The following is a 16,613-nucleotide window of genomic DNA, read 5'->3' on the forward strand; positions in this document are numbered from 1 at the left end:
GAACAGTAAGCTTTTACCAAATCTAGTTGCTTAAGTGCTGGTCACCCTTGTGTGCGATTTAAAATTCAAAGGGCATAAAACTGGGATTAAAAAACGAGCACTCACCACCTGGTAGAAAGGACTAAAAGCATAAAATTAACTGGTATTTGGGTTGAGCGGTTATCGCACGGGCAGTTGGAAAGGTTTACAGACCACGCTCATTGTTTGGGGGGGGGGGGGGAAGCTAAACGACAATGTAAAGAACCCAGACTTAACCTGGTTAAGTGTAATCTGTACTGGGTATTGTCTACACAAGTTAAATAAAACTCCAACTGATATCTGGGGTATTGGGCCTGGTAACTTGTATAGAAGGACAGCTGAAGGGCATTGGTTTAGTGCGTACATTGACCCTGGTCATAAACTAGGCTTATTCAGTCTGTCAGCAGGACCTAAAAGTTCTGGGTAGTAGAAAATTCAGGAACCCTCAGTATTAAAGTGCTCTTGATGTAGGTTGACCAGGAAATATTACCCATCTTGTCCAGGGCCAAACAATCCATAAGAATGCATTTAGTGAGACCCACCTCCAGAGATTGCCAGGGGAGCCAGCCGCAGTAAGCCTTCCAGATAAGTGCCTCAGGCCCTCACCAGGGCACTGCACCCTTTGCCTCAATGCCTTGCTTATCAAGAATGTTTGGACTGTGATGTAAAGCACATCCTTTCAGTACTGCCCCCGTACCACTCCAAATTTCCCTGGAACGACCACTATCCGGTCTGCAATCTCTGCCTCTCCCACAGTGACATGTATAAGGCCTGTCTCACCTTCTTGTTGAAGAAAGTGGATTGTAGTACCTGGGGGTGGACCATGACTCCAGGGCATGGAACTTCTGTGCCCAAATGAACTCTACAGCTATTCGGAAACACAGCTCTGATATCTACGTCAGGCACAAGAAGATTCTGGGCCTGATTCTAACTTTGGAGGACGGTGTTAAACCGTCCCAAAAGTGGCGGATATACCACCTACCGTATTACGAGTTCCATAGGATATAATGGACTCGTAATACGGTAGGTGGTATATCCGCCACTTTTGGGACGGTTTAACACCGTCCTCCAAAGTTAGAATCAGGCCCTCTGTGCCGAAAGGAAGACTCTCTTCCCACTGCTGAAGTCGTTCCTGTGAGGTTTTCCTCACAGTTGAAGTCTTCAAGAAATTCTAAACATAAAATAATCACATAGGAAACGGCTTCTTCCTGCTACGCTTGAACTCCAGAGAGCAAGTTGAAGCATTCAGAGAGGCTATGCTGTGGATTGCCAGTACTTTAACCACTCACCTTTGCACACTTTCAAGCCACAAGGAACCACAGTTGTTCTAGTTGGACTTTCGCCAGTGGATCCAGCCTTAGTACCCCTTGAACCACATCCGGTCCAGCACCGAATTTGATGTCCGCTTCGGTGCCACCAGCTGCCTTGGCCTGTTCGCATTGACCCTAACAACTTCAGATAAGGATATACAGCGCCAATCAGAGTGCAAACTTTTACCAGTCACTGTGACACTTTGCCCTTGCATTATTGTAGGGTCTAGCCTTTACATAACCTTTTTGGCATGGATTTGATGTATGACAACTGTGAAGGTGACGTTTATGTTCTCCAGTATGGTAACTGGTATGAGTAGCTACAGGATATCCCTGGGCTTGACACTTCACCTGATATTGGTCTTGTATCTCCCCTGTGTCCTGCTGTGCTTCTTTTGCTGTATTAGACTTGCAACCACCAAACTTGAAAGTCAAAACTAATGTCTTAACCAAAGTATTGTATCTTGGTCCGGCTCTTTTGCCCTTTTAATGAGGTGCTTTCTAACACCACATCCCGCTCCGGACAGCATGGTGGTCTAAGCTTCTAACAGCAGGGTAAATCCAAGCATGTTCCCTACCACTCCTCCTGATCATGAATTTAAGTGAATCAAGACTTTTGGCAAAAGGATATTCTCCTCCATGAGCCTTGCGCTAAGAGTGGTCAGTGCCTGGTGTCCCCTTGGCTGTTATTACCGTGCCCTTTGGGATGCAGTTGCCCAGGTTTTACTGGCTGTTTCAGACGACCTTTGGCCACCTGATACAGGTTATTCAAGATGGCCACAATGCAGCAACATTTGTTATGCTGTAGCCTGGTTAAGACTTTTTGGGGCATGCCATGGGCACCAGTGTGGCTCTGTTGCCCTCCTGTATGTGATCCATAAGTATCTCCTGGGGATGTCCAGGCATATTTAATGGACTTGCCCTTGAACTAATCTGGCCTTTTTGGGGATAAAGTAGACTTTCCTTTGGAATGCTTTAAAGAGAGATTGGCCACAATGCATTCCTTGAGCCCATCTGTTGCAGCAGGGCAATTCCACCAGCAATTTCAACTTCTTCGAGTCTATGGAAGGGCTTTTCCCATATGTCAACACCACACTCCTCCAGTCCACCAGGCTTTTTCAGCCTATTTGTATCCAAGGAGTCAGTTCTCCGAGACAACAAGGTCAGCAGAGGCAACATACTGCTCAATCACCTGCCCCTCCATCAGCCGTAACTGCAAAACTGCTTTATTGTGCCTTTGCAAGACACGGCCACCATTTCTGCGGCAGGAACCAATGTTTCCTCCAAGTGTGGTAGGCCATCGTGACAGACAAGTGGTGACAATTGGTTCCTTTAAAATGTCTACTCTGGCTTCGCCCATTCCTTACTTTTGACCCCACTGCGCCTTCCACAGCCTTCAAGACTGCTGACAGAGCATCATCTGGCTGTTTTTTTTTGGGGGGGGCAGAAAGCACAAACCCTTTTGGCCAAATCAGCCACAGACAATGTTCTGATCTTCTAAATAGGAACTGAGTGTTACACTCGCTACTGTGAGTGCAAATTTCGGAAAGCTATTAAAACCTGGCTTTTCTAATACTTTATGATTCGGCTCTGGCTTGTCTGTCTCTGGGTGGTATGTCTCGGTCAGCGCTACGAGGCCTATGGGTAGTTGGCGCTCTATAAAACCAGATAACATAACATAACTTCTTGTGCTGAAGGAGATGGAGGCCTTTGTCCTATTTTTAGATCATCACTCTGCTAATACCTTCCTCCAGAAGGGTGAGTTCAAGATGCTAACACTTACCCAGGTCCTGTCTGTCTTGGCCCTGGAAACTGGATGGTGAGATAAGACCTGCAGGGCTCTTATTTTCAAGTTCCCATCCTGCAGGCCCACAGGTGCTACCTGTGGTCTAAGAACATTTTCAGGTTGCAGCGCTCCTCCGGTGTTCACAAAAGTGATGGCTGTGTTCGCAGCACATCTACTGAGGGGGTCAGGGGTACAAGTTCTTCCACTACCTCATCAACAGGTTGCTGGGATTGTTGGCGTCCTGCTCATCTCACATACACGCAGGTTCTGCAATGGCACCTTAAATACCAGTGAACGTAACAGTAACATCAGACAAATATTTCTGATGGTATCAAGATTTCAGAGGAGACTTCAAAAGTTTTGCAGTTGTGGCTACTGGACCGCATTGGTTCTGTGGCAGGCCCCTCTCCTTAACCTACGGAAAACTGATGGTATCTGTAGTGTCTTTGACATCATGCGTGCTAGGACCCTTGCGGTCCTGGGTGAACTCCAGACAGGAATTACATAATCTGATGTGAGGTGTATGGTGCGGTGCATGCAGGGCTATAGTATGTTGAGGAATAAAGACATTTGTTACAAAGCTCTGTGCATGTGCAGCATATTTATTTGTATGCTTCCGGTCTGGGGAGGACGCTACAACTGGTGATGAGTAGAGGATATGTGCCCTGAAGAAACAAAGCTGCTCTCTCTGAGAGTTTGCAAAGATGCAGCAAACTGCTTGTGTGCGCCGTGTGCGCCATGTGCACACCAAATCAATGCAAAGTGAGCTCCCGCATGTTGAGTCAAAGCCCTACTCCAGCCCATACGGAACCATCAATGTGGAAGGCCCTGCAGAGGAGCACATTCGAAAAGCCTGCCAAAAACCTGTTGGTGAGGCTCAAAGTAGAGATATTGCACTGCACCATAACACAGAGCCATTCTCAATACAAAACCAACTCTAAAGTCAGTGATGACCAGGTACGAAAACAGAAACTTACTTACCAGCGCAAGTGAGTGAAGTGCTGAACAACTTTGAAAAGTGGGTGTGATGACCAGGCCTAGGCTATGGTGTGTTGCATGGAGAGGTTGCCGGTCCCGATGGGTTAAGAGGATGCAGTCTGAACAGCACATGCGCTCAATGGCAGCAGAAGGGAGTGCCAAGTACAACACGGCTACATTCCTGAAGCCACCACCTTTGTTTGAGACTGTGAAGAAACCGAGCATTGGTGTCAGGTGGACCTCATGGATCGAAACATTTGATGACTTTAAATAGGCTAGTAGAAGATGATGATGATGATGAAATCATTAAATATTTGTAAAACCTTGCTGGTGATGGAGTGAAAGAAGTGCTAAAGACAGGTTCACAAGCTGATGCAACATCATATCAAAAGGTAAAAGAAGCGTTGGATAACAAGTTCAATCCCATAAGAGGCACATCTTCAACCAAGCACAACAATAAGCTGGTGAAATGATGCGTGAGTATTGATGGCTGCCTTTTGGATTCCTTCAGAAGATGTATGTTGCAAGAGCCACTCTGTTTAGAGAAAATGCTAATGGCTGCAATGGCAGAAGAATGAGCCGATAGACAAGCTACTGATATGGGAGCAGGAATAGTGTGTAATGAATTGGCGTTTTATCATAAAAAGCAAGCAAAAGCGCAAAAGAAGTACACAATTTAACTTCTCTGATGAAGGAAAGTTAAGCTTACGATGTGGGTTTTTATTTCGCCATGAAGGTAAATGTCCAACCATAGGACAGACATTCAAAGGCTGCGGGAAAGGAAACTACTTTATAACGTTTGACAAAGCAAAAAAAAAAAAAAAACTAAGGCATCACAGCGAGAAGAGGAAATGGAAACCAGAAAGTTTGAGAAGCATTCTCACAAAGCCAAAATGCAACACCAGTTACGACAAGTAGAAACCAATCACAATAGATAATCATCAAATCTATCATATAAAGGTTCTTCAGCGTCCTTGTCAAGCACTTGCAAATAAGATGGATGTGTGTTGATGATATTGACTAAAGAACGACATGCACACATAGGAATAGCTGCTTGTAAAGAGGATCAAAACTCACAAACAAAATCACCAAATGAAGCAGCAAAATTCATTTGGACGCTGTCCTAAAATTACATCAAAGGTGAACGGCTTCCCTATCACCTTTATTATAGACAGTGGTGCGTTGATTAACATCATGCCAGTAGAAAAAATTAAACAGCCTGTTTCCTGTGCCACACCTTGCTCCGTCAAACATGAAGACTTGTGGGCTACTTCTCAACTGTTTGAGTCAAGAATCATTTACAGCAATCATGCACAAAACGATGTTGGTGAAAGCGCTGATTCATGACCTTCAAGGAACTTCATCTAGCACATGCTTGCTCAACTTTGCCACTGACATAGGACTGATATCTCTCTCAATTACAACATCCATGTTCGGTGTGAAACTGTGAGTCCATTCCTGTCATTGTTTAAAGGCTTAGGAAGACTCAAAGATGAATGTGCAACTTCATCTTAGTCAGGGCATTTACTCTGTTGCCCAGCGACACCAGAGTTGCTTTTTACTTACGAGCAGCCGTTGAGAAAGAAGTAGAAACAATGTTGAAACATGACATAATTGAACGCTCCCCCAGTCCTACGCCATGGGTTTTGCCCATAGTTGTGCCAAAAAGGGACAGTGGAGGTGCAGTGTGCATTTTTGTTATGCGGTAGGCTTAAAAAGCAATCCAGAAAGAAAGACATCCATGTCCCCACATAGCGGACATGATCCTGCAGCTGAACAGAGCCAAAAGCTTATCCCGTCTTGACCGGAACAAAGGATATCATCAACTTGAGCTAAATGAGAGCTATAGGTACATTACTACCTTTTTGACTCATGTTGGTTTGTTCAGATACAAAAGTCTGAGTTTTTTTGGGGTATCTTCGGCTGCAAAGATATTTCAGGATGTTATTCTCCAAACTATTCAACCGGTTACGCATGCTTTCAATTACAGTGATGACATACTGGTATTTAGGACAACACAACAGGGGCATGGCAAGGCTCTTATGCAAGTGTCAATTACTTGCTGATGCAGGTCTCACTCTGAATGCAGCGAAGTGTGAGTTTCACAGAACCAAACTTAAATTCTTTGTGCACATATTCTCTGATTGGGGTGGTGGGGTTGAGTATGACTTATGACCTGAATTAGGTACAGGCACCTATATGCCTGCCTCCCACATGATGTAACCATGCTTCCTTCCCTCTTAGAATCATTTGCGACTTTGCTACAGTAGGTGACCCTTTGAGAGACTTGACTTAAAGCAGAATGTCCCATTTCAGTGGTCTCCTGAATGCGATCAGTTTCAAAGAAATAAACATGCGGTTGGGATGCAACTGAAGTGGCTTATTTTGACCCCACGTTACATACTGAGATCACAGTTGATGCAAGCCTGGTGGGGCTGAGGGCAATTCTTGCTGAACACAATGGCCATCTGAATGTCCAGAGACAGTATGGCCTATGCCATGAGAAGCCTGTCTGAAACAGAACGTGCCTACTCTCAGACGGAGAAGACCAGTCTGACTGTAGTGGGGGCGTGTGAACATTTTCCTGTATTTGTATTTGGGAAGCGTTTCACTGTAATTGGAGCAGCAGGCGTTGCTCACTATCTTTGGAAACCCAAAAGCTAAGATGCCCCCTTGTATCTAGAGGTGGGGTTTGTGACTGCAAGAGTTTGACACGTGATTGTACACAAGCCAGGTAAAGACTGCAACCCCGCAAATTACTTTTCATGAGTGCTGCTACATTGCCACAGTTTGAAATCCAAAGTCGCTGGAGAGTATCTTCACTTCATTGTGAGGTCCAGCATGCCAACAGCACTATCCATTAAACAAATTACTGCTGCCTCGGAAGCAGATAAAGACATGCTCATCCTCAAAGAACTCATTACAACACAGTCTTGGAAAACAAGTATTCAACCTCTTGCTGAGGATGTTGAATTCCAACAGTTTTAAAATGTACAGGATGTGCTATCTGTGACTCGAACGGGTAACATACAGGGAGTGCAGAATTATTAGGCAAGTTGTATTTTTGAGGATTCATTTTATTATTGAACAACAACCATGTTCTCAATGAACTCAAAAAACTAATTAATATCAAAGCTGAATATTTTTGGAAGTAGTTTTTAGTTTGTTTTTAGTTTTAGCTATCTTAGGGGGATATCTGTGTGTGCAGGTGACTATTACTGTGCATAATTATTAGGCAAATTAACAAAAATCAAATATATACCCATTTCAATTATTTATTATTACCAGTGAAACCAATATAACATCTCAACATTCACAAATATACATTTCTGACATTCAAAAACAAAACAAAAACAAATCAGTGACCAATATAGCCACCTTTCTTTGCAAGGACACTCAAAAGCCTGCCATCCATGGATTCTGTCAGTGTTTTGATCTGTTCACCATCAACATTGCGTGCAGCAGCAACCACAGCCTCCCAGACACTGTTCAGAGAGGTGTACTGTTTTCCCTCCTTGTAAATCTCACATTTGATGATGGACCACAGGTTCTCAATGGGGTTCAGATCAGGTGAACAAGGAGGCCATGTCATTAGATTTCCTTCTTTTATACCCTTTCTTGCCAGCCACGCTGTGGAGTACTTGGACGCGTGTGATGGAGCATTGTCCTGCATGAAAATCATGTTTTTCTTGAAGGATGCAGACTTCTTCCTGTACCACTGCTTGAAGAAGGTGTCTTCCAGGAACTGGCAGTAGGACTGGGAGTTGAGCTTGACTCCATCCTCAACCCGAAAAGGCCCCACAAGCTCATCTTTGATGATACCAGCCCAAACCAGTACTCCACCTCCACCTTGCTGGCGTCTGAGTGGGACTGGAGCTCTCTGCCCTTTACCAATCCAGCCACGGGCCCATCCATCTGGCCCATCAAGACTCACTCTCATTTCATCAGTCCATAAAACCTTAGAAAAATCAGTCTTGAGATATTTCTTGGCCCAGTCTTGACGTTTCAGCTTGTGTGTCTTGTTCAGTGGTGGTCGTCTTTCAGCCTTTCTTACCTTGGCCATGTCTCTGAGTATTGCACACCTTGTGCTTTTGGGCACTCCAGTGATGTTGCAGCTCTGAAATATGGCCAAACTGGTGGCAAGTGGCATCGTGGCAGCTGCACGCTTGACTTTTCTCAGTTCATGGGCAGTTATTTTGCGCCTTGGTTTTTCCATACGCTTCTTGCGACCCTGTTGACTATTTTGAATGAAACGCTTGATTGTTCGATGATCACGCTTCAGAAGCTTTGCAATTTTAAGAGTGCTGCATCCCTCTGCAAGATATCTCACTATTTTTGACTTTTCTGAGCCTGTCAAGTCCTTCTTTTGACCCATTTTGCCAAAGGAAAGGAAGTTGCCTAATAATTATGCACACCTGATATAGGGTGTTGATGTCATTAGACCACACCCCTTCTCATTACAGAGATGCACATCACCTAATATGCTTAATTGGTAGTAGGCTTTCGAGCCTATACAGCTTGGAGTAAGACAACATGCATAAAGAGGATGATGTGGTCAAAATACTCATTTGCCTAATAATTCTGCACGCCCTGTATTGAGAGGTTTGAGAATTCTCATACCTTGGAGCTTGAGACAGAAAATCATTGAGCTAGCCGATGAAGGACATTGTGGCATTGTTGTCACCAAAGGAGTTCTACGAGACAGTGTGACTCCCTCGCTGAGATGATTGGGTCGAAAGATAGCTAAAAGTATGCCGTCTTTGTAACTGTTTATCTCCCAAGGATGCAGCATCCATTGACCATATCTGACTTTCCTGACGTGCCTGTGAGGGAGTTGCAGTTTATTTCTTTGGGCCTCTAAAAAAAAATTGACATCTCATGGTAGTTATTGATGAGCATTCACATTTTCCTTTGGTGTAAGACTTATCAATGACCCACGATAGTTATCCGGCTGCATGATGGTATTTTTGCAGCATGGGGCATCCCCTATATTCTCAAATTTGATAATGGCCTGCCTTTCAATAGCAAAGAATTTGAGGAGTTTCTCAATGTCAAGCATCAAAAGAGTACACCTCTCTGGTCACAAACCAATGGCAGTGTTGAATGATCAATTGGCACCCTCAAGAGGGTAATTCAGCAAGCATCGACAGAGAGAATCTATCACAACAAAGCCCTATGTCAAGCTCTTCGTGACGATCGGTCAACTCCTTACTCCACAACTGGTGAGAGCCCTGCCACCTTGCTATTTGGGAGAACCTTCAGAACCAAGCCACCACAGTGGACATCGGACTGATTGATGAACGCCGATAAGGTTCATATCACAGATACTTCTCAAAAGTGCAAAATAAAAAGAGATGCTGATCAGTGCCGTAGTGCCAGTAAAAAGTCTTTGAGAAAGAGAAGTGGGTACTGGTCACACAGAAATAGAAGCTGAAAACAGGCGCTCCATTTGCTTGTGACCCATTGAGGGTCCCGACGTGCAAAAGACCCATGGTGACAGCACATTGTCCTGAAAAATACATCACATTGGATTAGTCCCACTTTAAACACTTACCTCAATGTTCGTCCACTCCTGTGATCACAAGCCAGGGGACCCTGCCTGACTGTCCAGATCACACATCTGAGACCACGTCATTGATGCGTAATGTCAGTGCATCTCAACTCTCCCTCATACCACCCGATCTGGCACCCCAGTGTGAGCGCCTCAGGGACTCATTGAGGAAATAAGATGCTAATGTTCTTTTTATTTAACAAAAGGGGAGATGTAGTGTCTTTTGATATTATACATACCAGGACCCTTGTGCTCCCGGGTGGACTCAAGACTGGAATTATGTAATCTGATGGGAGTTAAGGTGAAGTTATGACGCAGTGCGTGCAGTGTGCAATAGTATGTTGAGGAATGAAGATGTTTGTTACAGAGCTCTGTGTGCAGCGTATTCATTTTTATGCTCATGGGCTGGTGAGGATGCTACAGGGCCACGGATGTATCACGGAGTTGTGGAGGCCATCTGGAAGAGGTGAAGATTAGTGGACGCTGTTCTCCAACAGAGACTATTCCACATCAACTTGTTGGCATTGAGAGCGTTCCTTCCTGCCATCAAAGAACATCTGGCACAGGTGATCATGGACAGCACCACTGCCATGTGGTAAGCAGTGCGGGGTGGTGGCCTAGACCCTGCATCAGGAGACCTTGCACCTCTGCAAGTATCTAGACCCCCATAGGGTTTCCTGTGGGGTGAACCACTTCCTAAGTGTCAGGCAGACTAGCTCTGCCAAAGGAGCATAGCAGATCACACATGGCAATAACACCCAGAGGTGGCACAGGTCATCTTCTAGCAGTGAATAAAAATCCTGGCTCAGTATTTTTGCCACTGGCGAGAACTTTATATGTTGGCACTTCTGATCACTGGAGTTTCCTAAGCAGCTTTCACTCACTGTTGAGGGCTACTTATTGGATCTTTTGGCCTTCTTGCTATTGCCAGATCAGCCTTAGTCCTTCAAATCACTAGTTGTGATAAGGTTTTCGAAACCGTTTCCTCCAAAACCCTTTGTGATGCCTCGGTAGGACTTGAATTTAGTCCTCACTTTTTTGATGTTCACTCCCTTTGAACTGCTGCAGAGTTCTTTAAAACATCTGACCTTGGAAACCGCCTCTTTTCACCATAACATTGGCTAGATTTGTAAGTGTACTTCAGGCTCTCTGTGTAAATGTCTTACACCACTGCCTTCTGGAGGAGGAGTTGGTTTTGAGGACCTGAGCCTATCTTCTAACAGTGGTCACCCCTTTTCACGTTGGTCAGGCTTTTATCCTTCCAAAGTCTTTGCTCCACCTCCCTCCTCTAAGGAGGAAGAGAGACTTCATCATTTGGCCTTTAAAGAGCTTAAGTTTTTATATTGGTTGTACCAGAGAACACAGAGTGGACAATGATCTTTGTATGATTTTTGGATGCAGAGAATGGTAAGGCAGTGCAAAACTGTCCATCTGCCGATGGGTTGTTCTATTCATAAAGATCTGTTATTCACTAGTGAAAAAGCAGTCTACAGGGGGCTTATGGACTCATTCTAAACTGCTACCACTGCATGCACACGTATTGCCTGTCTAGGACATCTGTCAGGCAGCCACGGGGGCTTTGGTGCACACCTTCACAAAGCACTGCTCCCACGACAGCCAATTCCATTGAGGGGCAGTTTGCCCGCTTGGTCCCACAGGAGTGTTTTTGGTCTGAGCCAGTTCAGAGATCCACCATCTTGGGAGGGACTGGTATGGTATCTATTCACATGGTGAGGAATTTGTGGTTGGAGGCTACTGACGTTGGCGTACATGGTGGTGCTGATGTCTTTCAGCAGTACCTCTGCCTGGAAGTGACGTGCAAACACTTCCGGATCTAGTCTGAAGCCTGGGGAGTAGGAAGATTGTCACGGAAGATAGTTTATTCACTTAAACTACACCTGACCATAAAGCACCATGGGTACAAATGTAAAGTAACTTGCTGATGCAAGAAAATGCCTTTTGAGGAACCTGAAACCAATTCTGTTCTGTTTTCTTTGGAGGCATTTATGGCCACAGGAGTCACATGAAACCTATTACACGTCTGTACACGGTTACAAAATCTGCTGCTTTGTAACGGGTTGAAAACCTAAGAACTGGGTTCATATAGCCTAATGTTTGCGATGTGGAAGTCATCAACGGTCTGTATAGCTTTGGCTAAGTCAGGTGTTGTGGGTGATTTTTCATATATATTGTCACTAGTTTTGATTTGCTGTTGCAAATACTCTTAATTAGGCCAGGGCGAATTACGCAAGAGTAATTCATGTAATGTTTAGAAGTTCATGTTACGTGTGTTAAGCGAAATTCCTGCAATACGCCACCATGCCCCTTCCCGAAATGCGGCCTCATTCACAGCAAAATTATAGTGCAAGAACAACGTGAATGATCAATACGCACGCAGCTGTTGTTGGTGCCATTTTTTTTTCTTCTGCAAAATGTTTTCTTGCATCCAAAATAGACACGAGGGTGTAGTTCATGCTACATTTTTGTGATAAATTCCAGATTTCCATTTTGCGCCTACTTGCATGATTTCGTGTAATTTACCCTAAATTTCACATAAGAGGAAAACAAGTTATGAAAACTTTCCGCTCCCCTAGTCTTGACTGATTTTCAACAAGACAAAATGCACAGTTGATGTAGTGACATTGTTTAAACCAGGTGTACGCAAAGTGCGGAGGGCACCCATGTGGGTTTTCTAACCTTAATATGGGCCCTTCCTCTACGCACCCCCTCACAACCAACCCTGCCCCCACCCCCTCACAACTAACCCTGCCCTCCCCTCCCCCCACCCCACCACCACCGTGGACAACAACACTTGGCTGCTGTTTACCATAGACATTCAGGAAGACAGGGAAGTGTTTATTTGCATATTAAACAGTAAATAAGCAAAGCAGGTGTCCTGCACCAGTTACTTTAGGACCTTTATTTGTAAATACATCTTGCAGTAACATGTAAAAATATGAGATTCATTTAATTAACACGCGGAAGCATTTCCCCTTAGTACATCAGATTACATCATTGCATTGAAAGGCATTTATTAAAAGTTAGAATCTTTAAACACCAATTTAGAAGCATTCAGGCTGCCCCCGTCCTGGCAGCACTGCCATAAGTGAACCAAGAGGCGTTATGTGTCCTGTGCATCCTCTGGGTGACCTGGTCTGTTATTGTAACTGAAGCAACATTCTAGTTCAAGCACAGAAGGTTTTTTACAGCACACATGCTGAACTCGTATTTCAAGTTGCTCTTATGTGTAATGACGAAAAAGGAGGCAAATTGAAATAAAACAATTGCCTGGGATCACACACTATGTGACTAGGTGTCACTGATTGACAGTCGCCCTGGGCCGTTCAGTGTTTAAACCTGAAGCGCCCAGGTCGAAGTCAATGGGTGGAGCTTTCCTAGTCACCGGGGGGAGGGCCTCCAGGCACCGTTCCTGAGTGGAGGAGGTCACGCCCACAGGAGCTGTGACCTATTCAGCCCAGCAAAGTTCAGCTCAGGCAGGCAGGAGTCTGCGCAAATCGTGCATGTCTCTCCTGGCTGCCTGACCTGAACATGAAGAGTGTGCTCAGCCTGACAGACACTCTTCATGAGGGGCAAAAGATGGGGGGGGGGTGTGGCCCCTCCGCCCTAAAGGACAGGACGCACCTGATTTGTTCTCAGTCAAATGAGGGCGATGAAGGATAGTCACTAACACATTGTCCACCTTAATTTCACCAAAGGCGAATAATATTATCCCTTTTAACTCCCTGAACTGTCCACATTCCCAAAGGCAGACTGGCACCTTTTAACCCCTAGGGTGCCCAGGACGAGCTGGTCTCGCCCCCAACAACAGTTGCCTGGTGCCGAGGATGAGACCAGCTACTAGGGAGGAATGCAACCGTTTGTACCGATCATGGAGAGCAAATGTTGTCATTTGGATTTTCTTGGAGAAAATACAAAATCAAAACGTTGAATAAAATTCCCAAGGTAGGAATTTTTAAAGCAATTGCAACATTTGCTGATCCTGAAAGATTCAAACGGTCGTGCCCATCTGGACCCTCTCCTTTTCTCTGAATTGCAGTGAATAGGTTACCTGTCGATAAAAATGAAAGAGCCTCAACCAGATTATCAGAGTGACGTTGTTGACATTATAAATGTTATTCCCATGTCTGTTGTTTAAACTTGGTGCTTGATTTCCTTACACTTTATAGTCTTCGAATTGAGCAAGAAAACACCTGGACTACTTCATAGTATCTCCTCCCGCTAGATATAAAAACCATGCAACCTGTCCTATGTGTAAACTTTGTTTCAACCAGACCGGAGCAAAGCATTAGTGATGGATACCGGACCCATAGAGCAGTGCAATCCGACTTGGTACTCGCATCCTAAGTCGTGAGTTGCCTACACCTCCCTTCCCTTCACTGCTTTGTTAAAGTTGTGAGCGCCCATAGACTGCTTACTGTACCTGTCCTCCTCGCCTTGTACTTGCCTACTTTCTACTGTGACTTACCACACAGTCTTAACTGGTGTTGTTGGAAAATTGATTGATATATAGGGAGAGAAGCTGAATTGTTGATGTGAACTGTAACCTAGCGCATACAATGTCAAGAATTCTAGCTTCTAAATGTAGAAGCAGGTTTCTTTGAGGAAACCCTGGCTTAGCATTAGTATCTTGGCACAAGTTTGCAGGCTTTTCTTAGAGAAAATGCAGAATCAAAACATTGGAAAAAAATCTCCATGTTGGGAAATTTTAAAGTTCTGTAGAAAATGAATGTCCTGTTATCCCGTAGGACGCAAAAGACTTGATCCTAGGTAGCTATTTGTGCCAGATACAATGGAACTGAAGGTCAAGAGTTTTACCTGTAAGCGTGAAAAACGTTTCGGAGATCAAAACGTATACACGGGTCAAGATGGGCACATGGAAATAGGCTGTAGGAGGGTGGATCCCCTCTTTTCACTGCCCCATGGTACGCTTTGTGCTCAGAAGTGTAGTCAACCTGGCAAAGGTGTGGTCCAGGGCAGTGTTATTTCAGGTAGGCTTGGCGCCTTGTGGAGTCCTTCCGAAGATGTTTTAGTCCCAGATATGCCAAAGGAGAGCAGGCCACAGATTTCAACTCTAACACACACACACACTCAGCCGCACGCTCTCACCTTCCCTCATTCACACACTCGCTCGCCACAGTGCACTGTATTTCTTTGACTGCCTACTTTGAGAAAAGGTGAACCACAGCCGTGGTGAAGGGATCTACTTTACAACTGACAGCAGGAAGTGGTAGGCAGTCCCTGCTCCAGGCAGACAGGTTTTCAGACTGGTTTAGAGAAAAACAAAAAGTTAGCAACATTTCTTTGAAACATTCTTTTATCATTGGTCTGAAGAATAGTTTGTTAAATATTTTTCTTCATTTATTAGTGCAATATAACGAAAATTGTGTTTTTAGCTGTTTTTAAAAATGTAAAATGTTTTTAAGACTCTACAAAGCGCCACACAACAGTCGAGAAAAGTTTATGGAAGATTCTAGCACATCTAGTCCGTACTTTCCTTTTCAACAGGCAAGCAGGGACAACTTTACATACTGCGCTGCCAGGTCTCACAGCTTCTTTACCCTTTTATGGATGTCTTTCCTGGTGCCTCGTTTATTTCACTCTCAGATATAATCCTGTGTTTGAGCACAGAGGCTCTGTGCTTTTGAGTCCATTTCCTATGTTTATCCCGCGTGGCATACTTGTATACATTTACCGTTTAGGCCACTGGTGCGTTTTTGTAGGATGTACAGTGGACTTGCATGAAAGTCACGTATTAAAAACTTTTTCAATGTTGTAGCTGAAGATGGTGCTGCATTTTGGTAGCAGGTCACCACAGGGGGGGTCTGAAAAGACTTTCCTTGATAAAAGGGTGTGTATCACTTTCCTACACTCCGACAAATAAAAGCACTAGCCACGGAACTAAATGGCATATCTATTCTTGCATATAAGTTACAGTAAAGCCCAATCACTATTTACCTAATTTCTTGGCATCTCCACACCGACCCCATCTCCTTCCCTGTTCTTCTCAGCCTTTTTCTGACTGTTTCTAACCGCGTGGCTCCAAATGAAATATCTGATAGTTAGTGACAGTGAAACGCTCCACCACAGAGCTCTATACCAGTTTTTTTTTCATCCGATTTAACTATTTGGGAAAGCTTTCCCAGGAACACGTATCTCTTATTCCACACTTTACTGAAGGAAGAAAGTTCTGTGTGTTAACATTGGACATGTGTTGTTGATAAACCCACACACCCCGTTGTCTGTCCATTTTATTCAGGTCCTTATTTTAAGGGAAATACGGTAAAATGTGTTCAGCTAAACCGATGTCTTTTCGCATTATTACTTCAGTCAGATATTTCGCTGCTTTTCACCTGTGAGATGTCTCTGGAATGTAACCCTCTTCACTTTCTTGTCTTTACAGAAGCACAAAAACAGAAAACGAAGGTATGTGCCACATTATTAGGTTTCTGTACAAATGTCCTTTTTATGTAGCTCGTGATGTCACTCTGTAGTGGCTATTACTGGGGATGGGGTAAAACTTCATTCTTTTTAATGCAAGAAAGGCGACCTAACTTGCTAAGTGAGATGTCAATTAAAGACCATCCAGTTGCGTTGCCATGGTGAACCTGTGCTTTGTCTGCTTGGGCAGCCTTGGTAGCATCACTTTCCTGTCGCTCGTGCCCTTGCAGGGTTAGTCTCTGGCAGTGATGGAGTCTAGTACACCCCAAGACAACCCTGGTCCAGCTATTAGTGCTGAGACATTCTGTCTCCAGCTTTTGTTAATGTAACCAATAAACTGACATTTCATGGCTGCTGGATTCGTCCGTAAAGGAATAATATATCTCCAGGCTGATATATCGACATGGATTGACGTACAACGTCACCGGGTTAGTGATTAAGTACGCCTTCGTGTGAGTAAAATAGTTTACTATCTTATTCCTAAACACACTATCTATAAGACAAATGCAAA

The 16,613-nt window shown here is 44.4% G+C and overlaps 1 protein-coding gene across 2 annotated transcripts in view; it reads left to right on the forward strand.

Annotated features, from left to right (window-relative positions):
- Window positions 1–16,613, forward strand: part of TRIM35 (tripartite motif containing 35) — a 134,269-nt gene that overhangs the window by 66,107 nt on the left and 51,549 nt on the right. For both annotated transcript variants that reach the window (XM_069233747.1, XM_069233746.1), the window contains exon 4: window positions 16,065–16,087. In XM_069233747.1, coding sequence (XP_069089848.1) covers window positions 16,065–16,087 — 23 coding nt within the window. The remainder of the gene's footprint in view (window positions 1–16,064; window positions 16,088–16,613) is intronic.

The sequence above is a fragment of the Pleurodeles waltl genome, chromosome 5, assembly GCF_031143425.1.
Source record: "Pleurodeles waltl isolate 20211129_DDA chromosome 5, aPleWal1.hap1.20221129, whole genome shotgun sequence".
NCBI lineage: Eukaryota > Metazoa > Chordata > Amphibia > Caudata > Salamandridae > Pleurodeles > Pleurodeles waltl.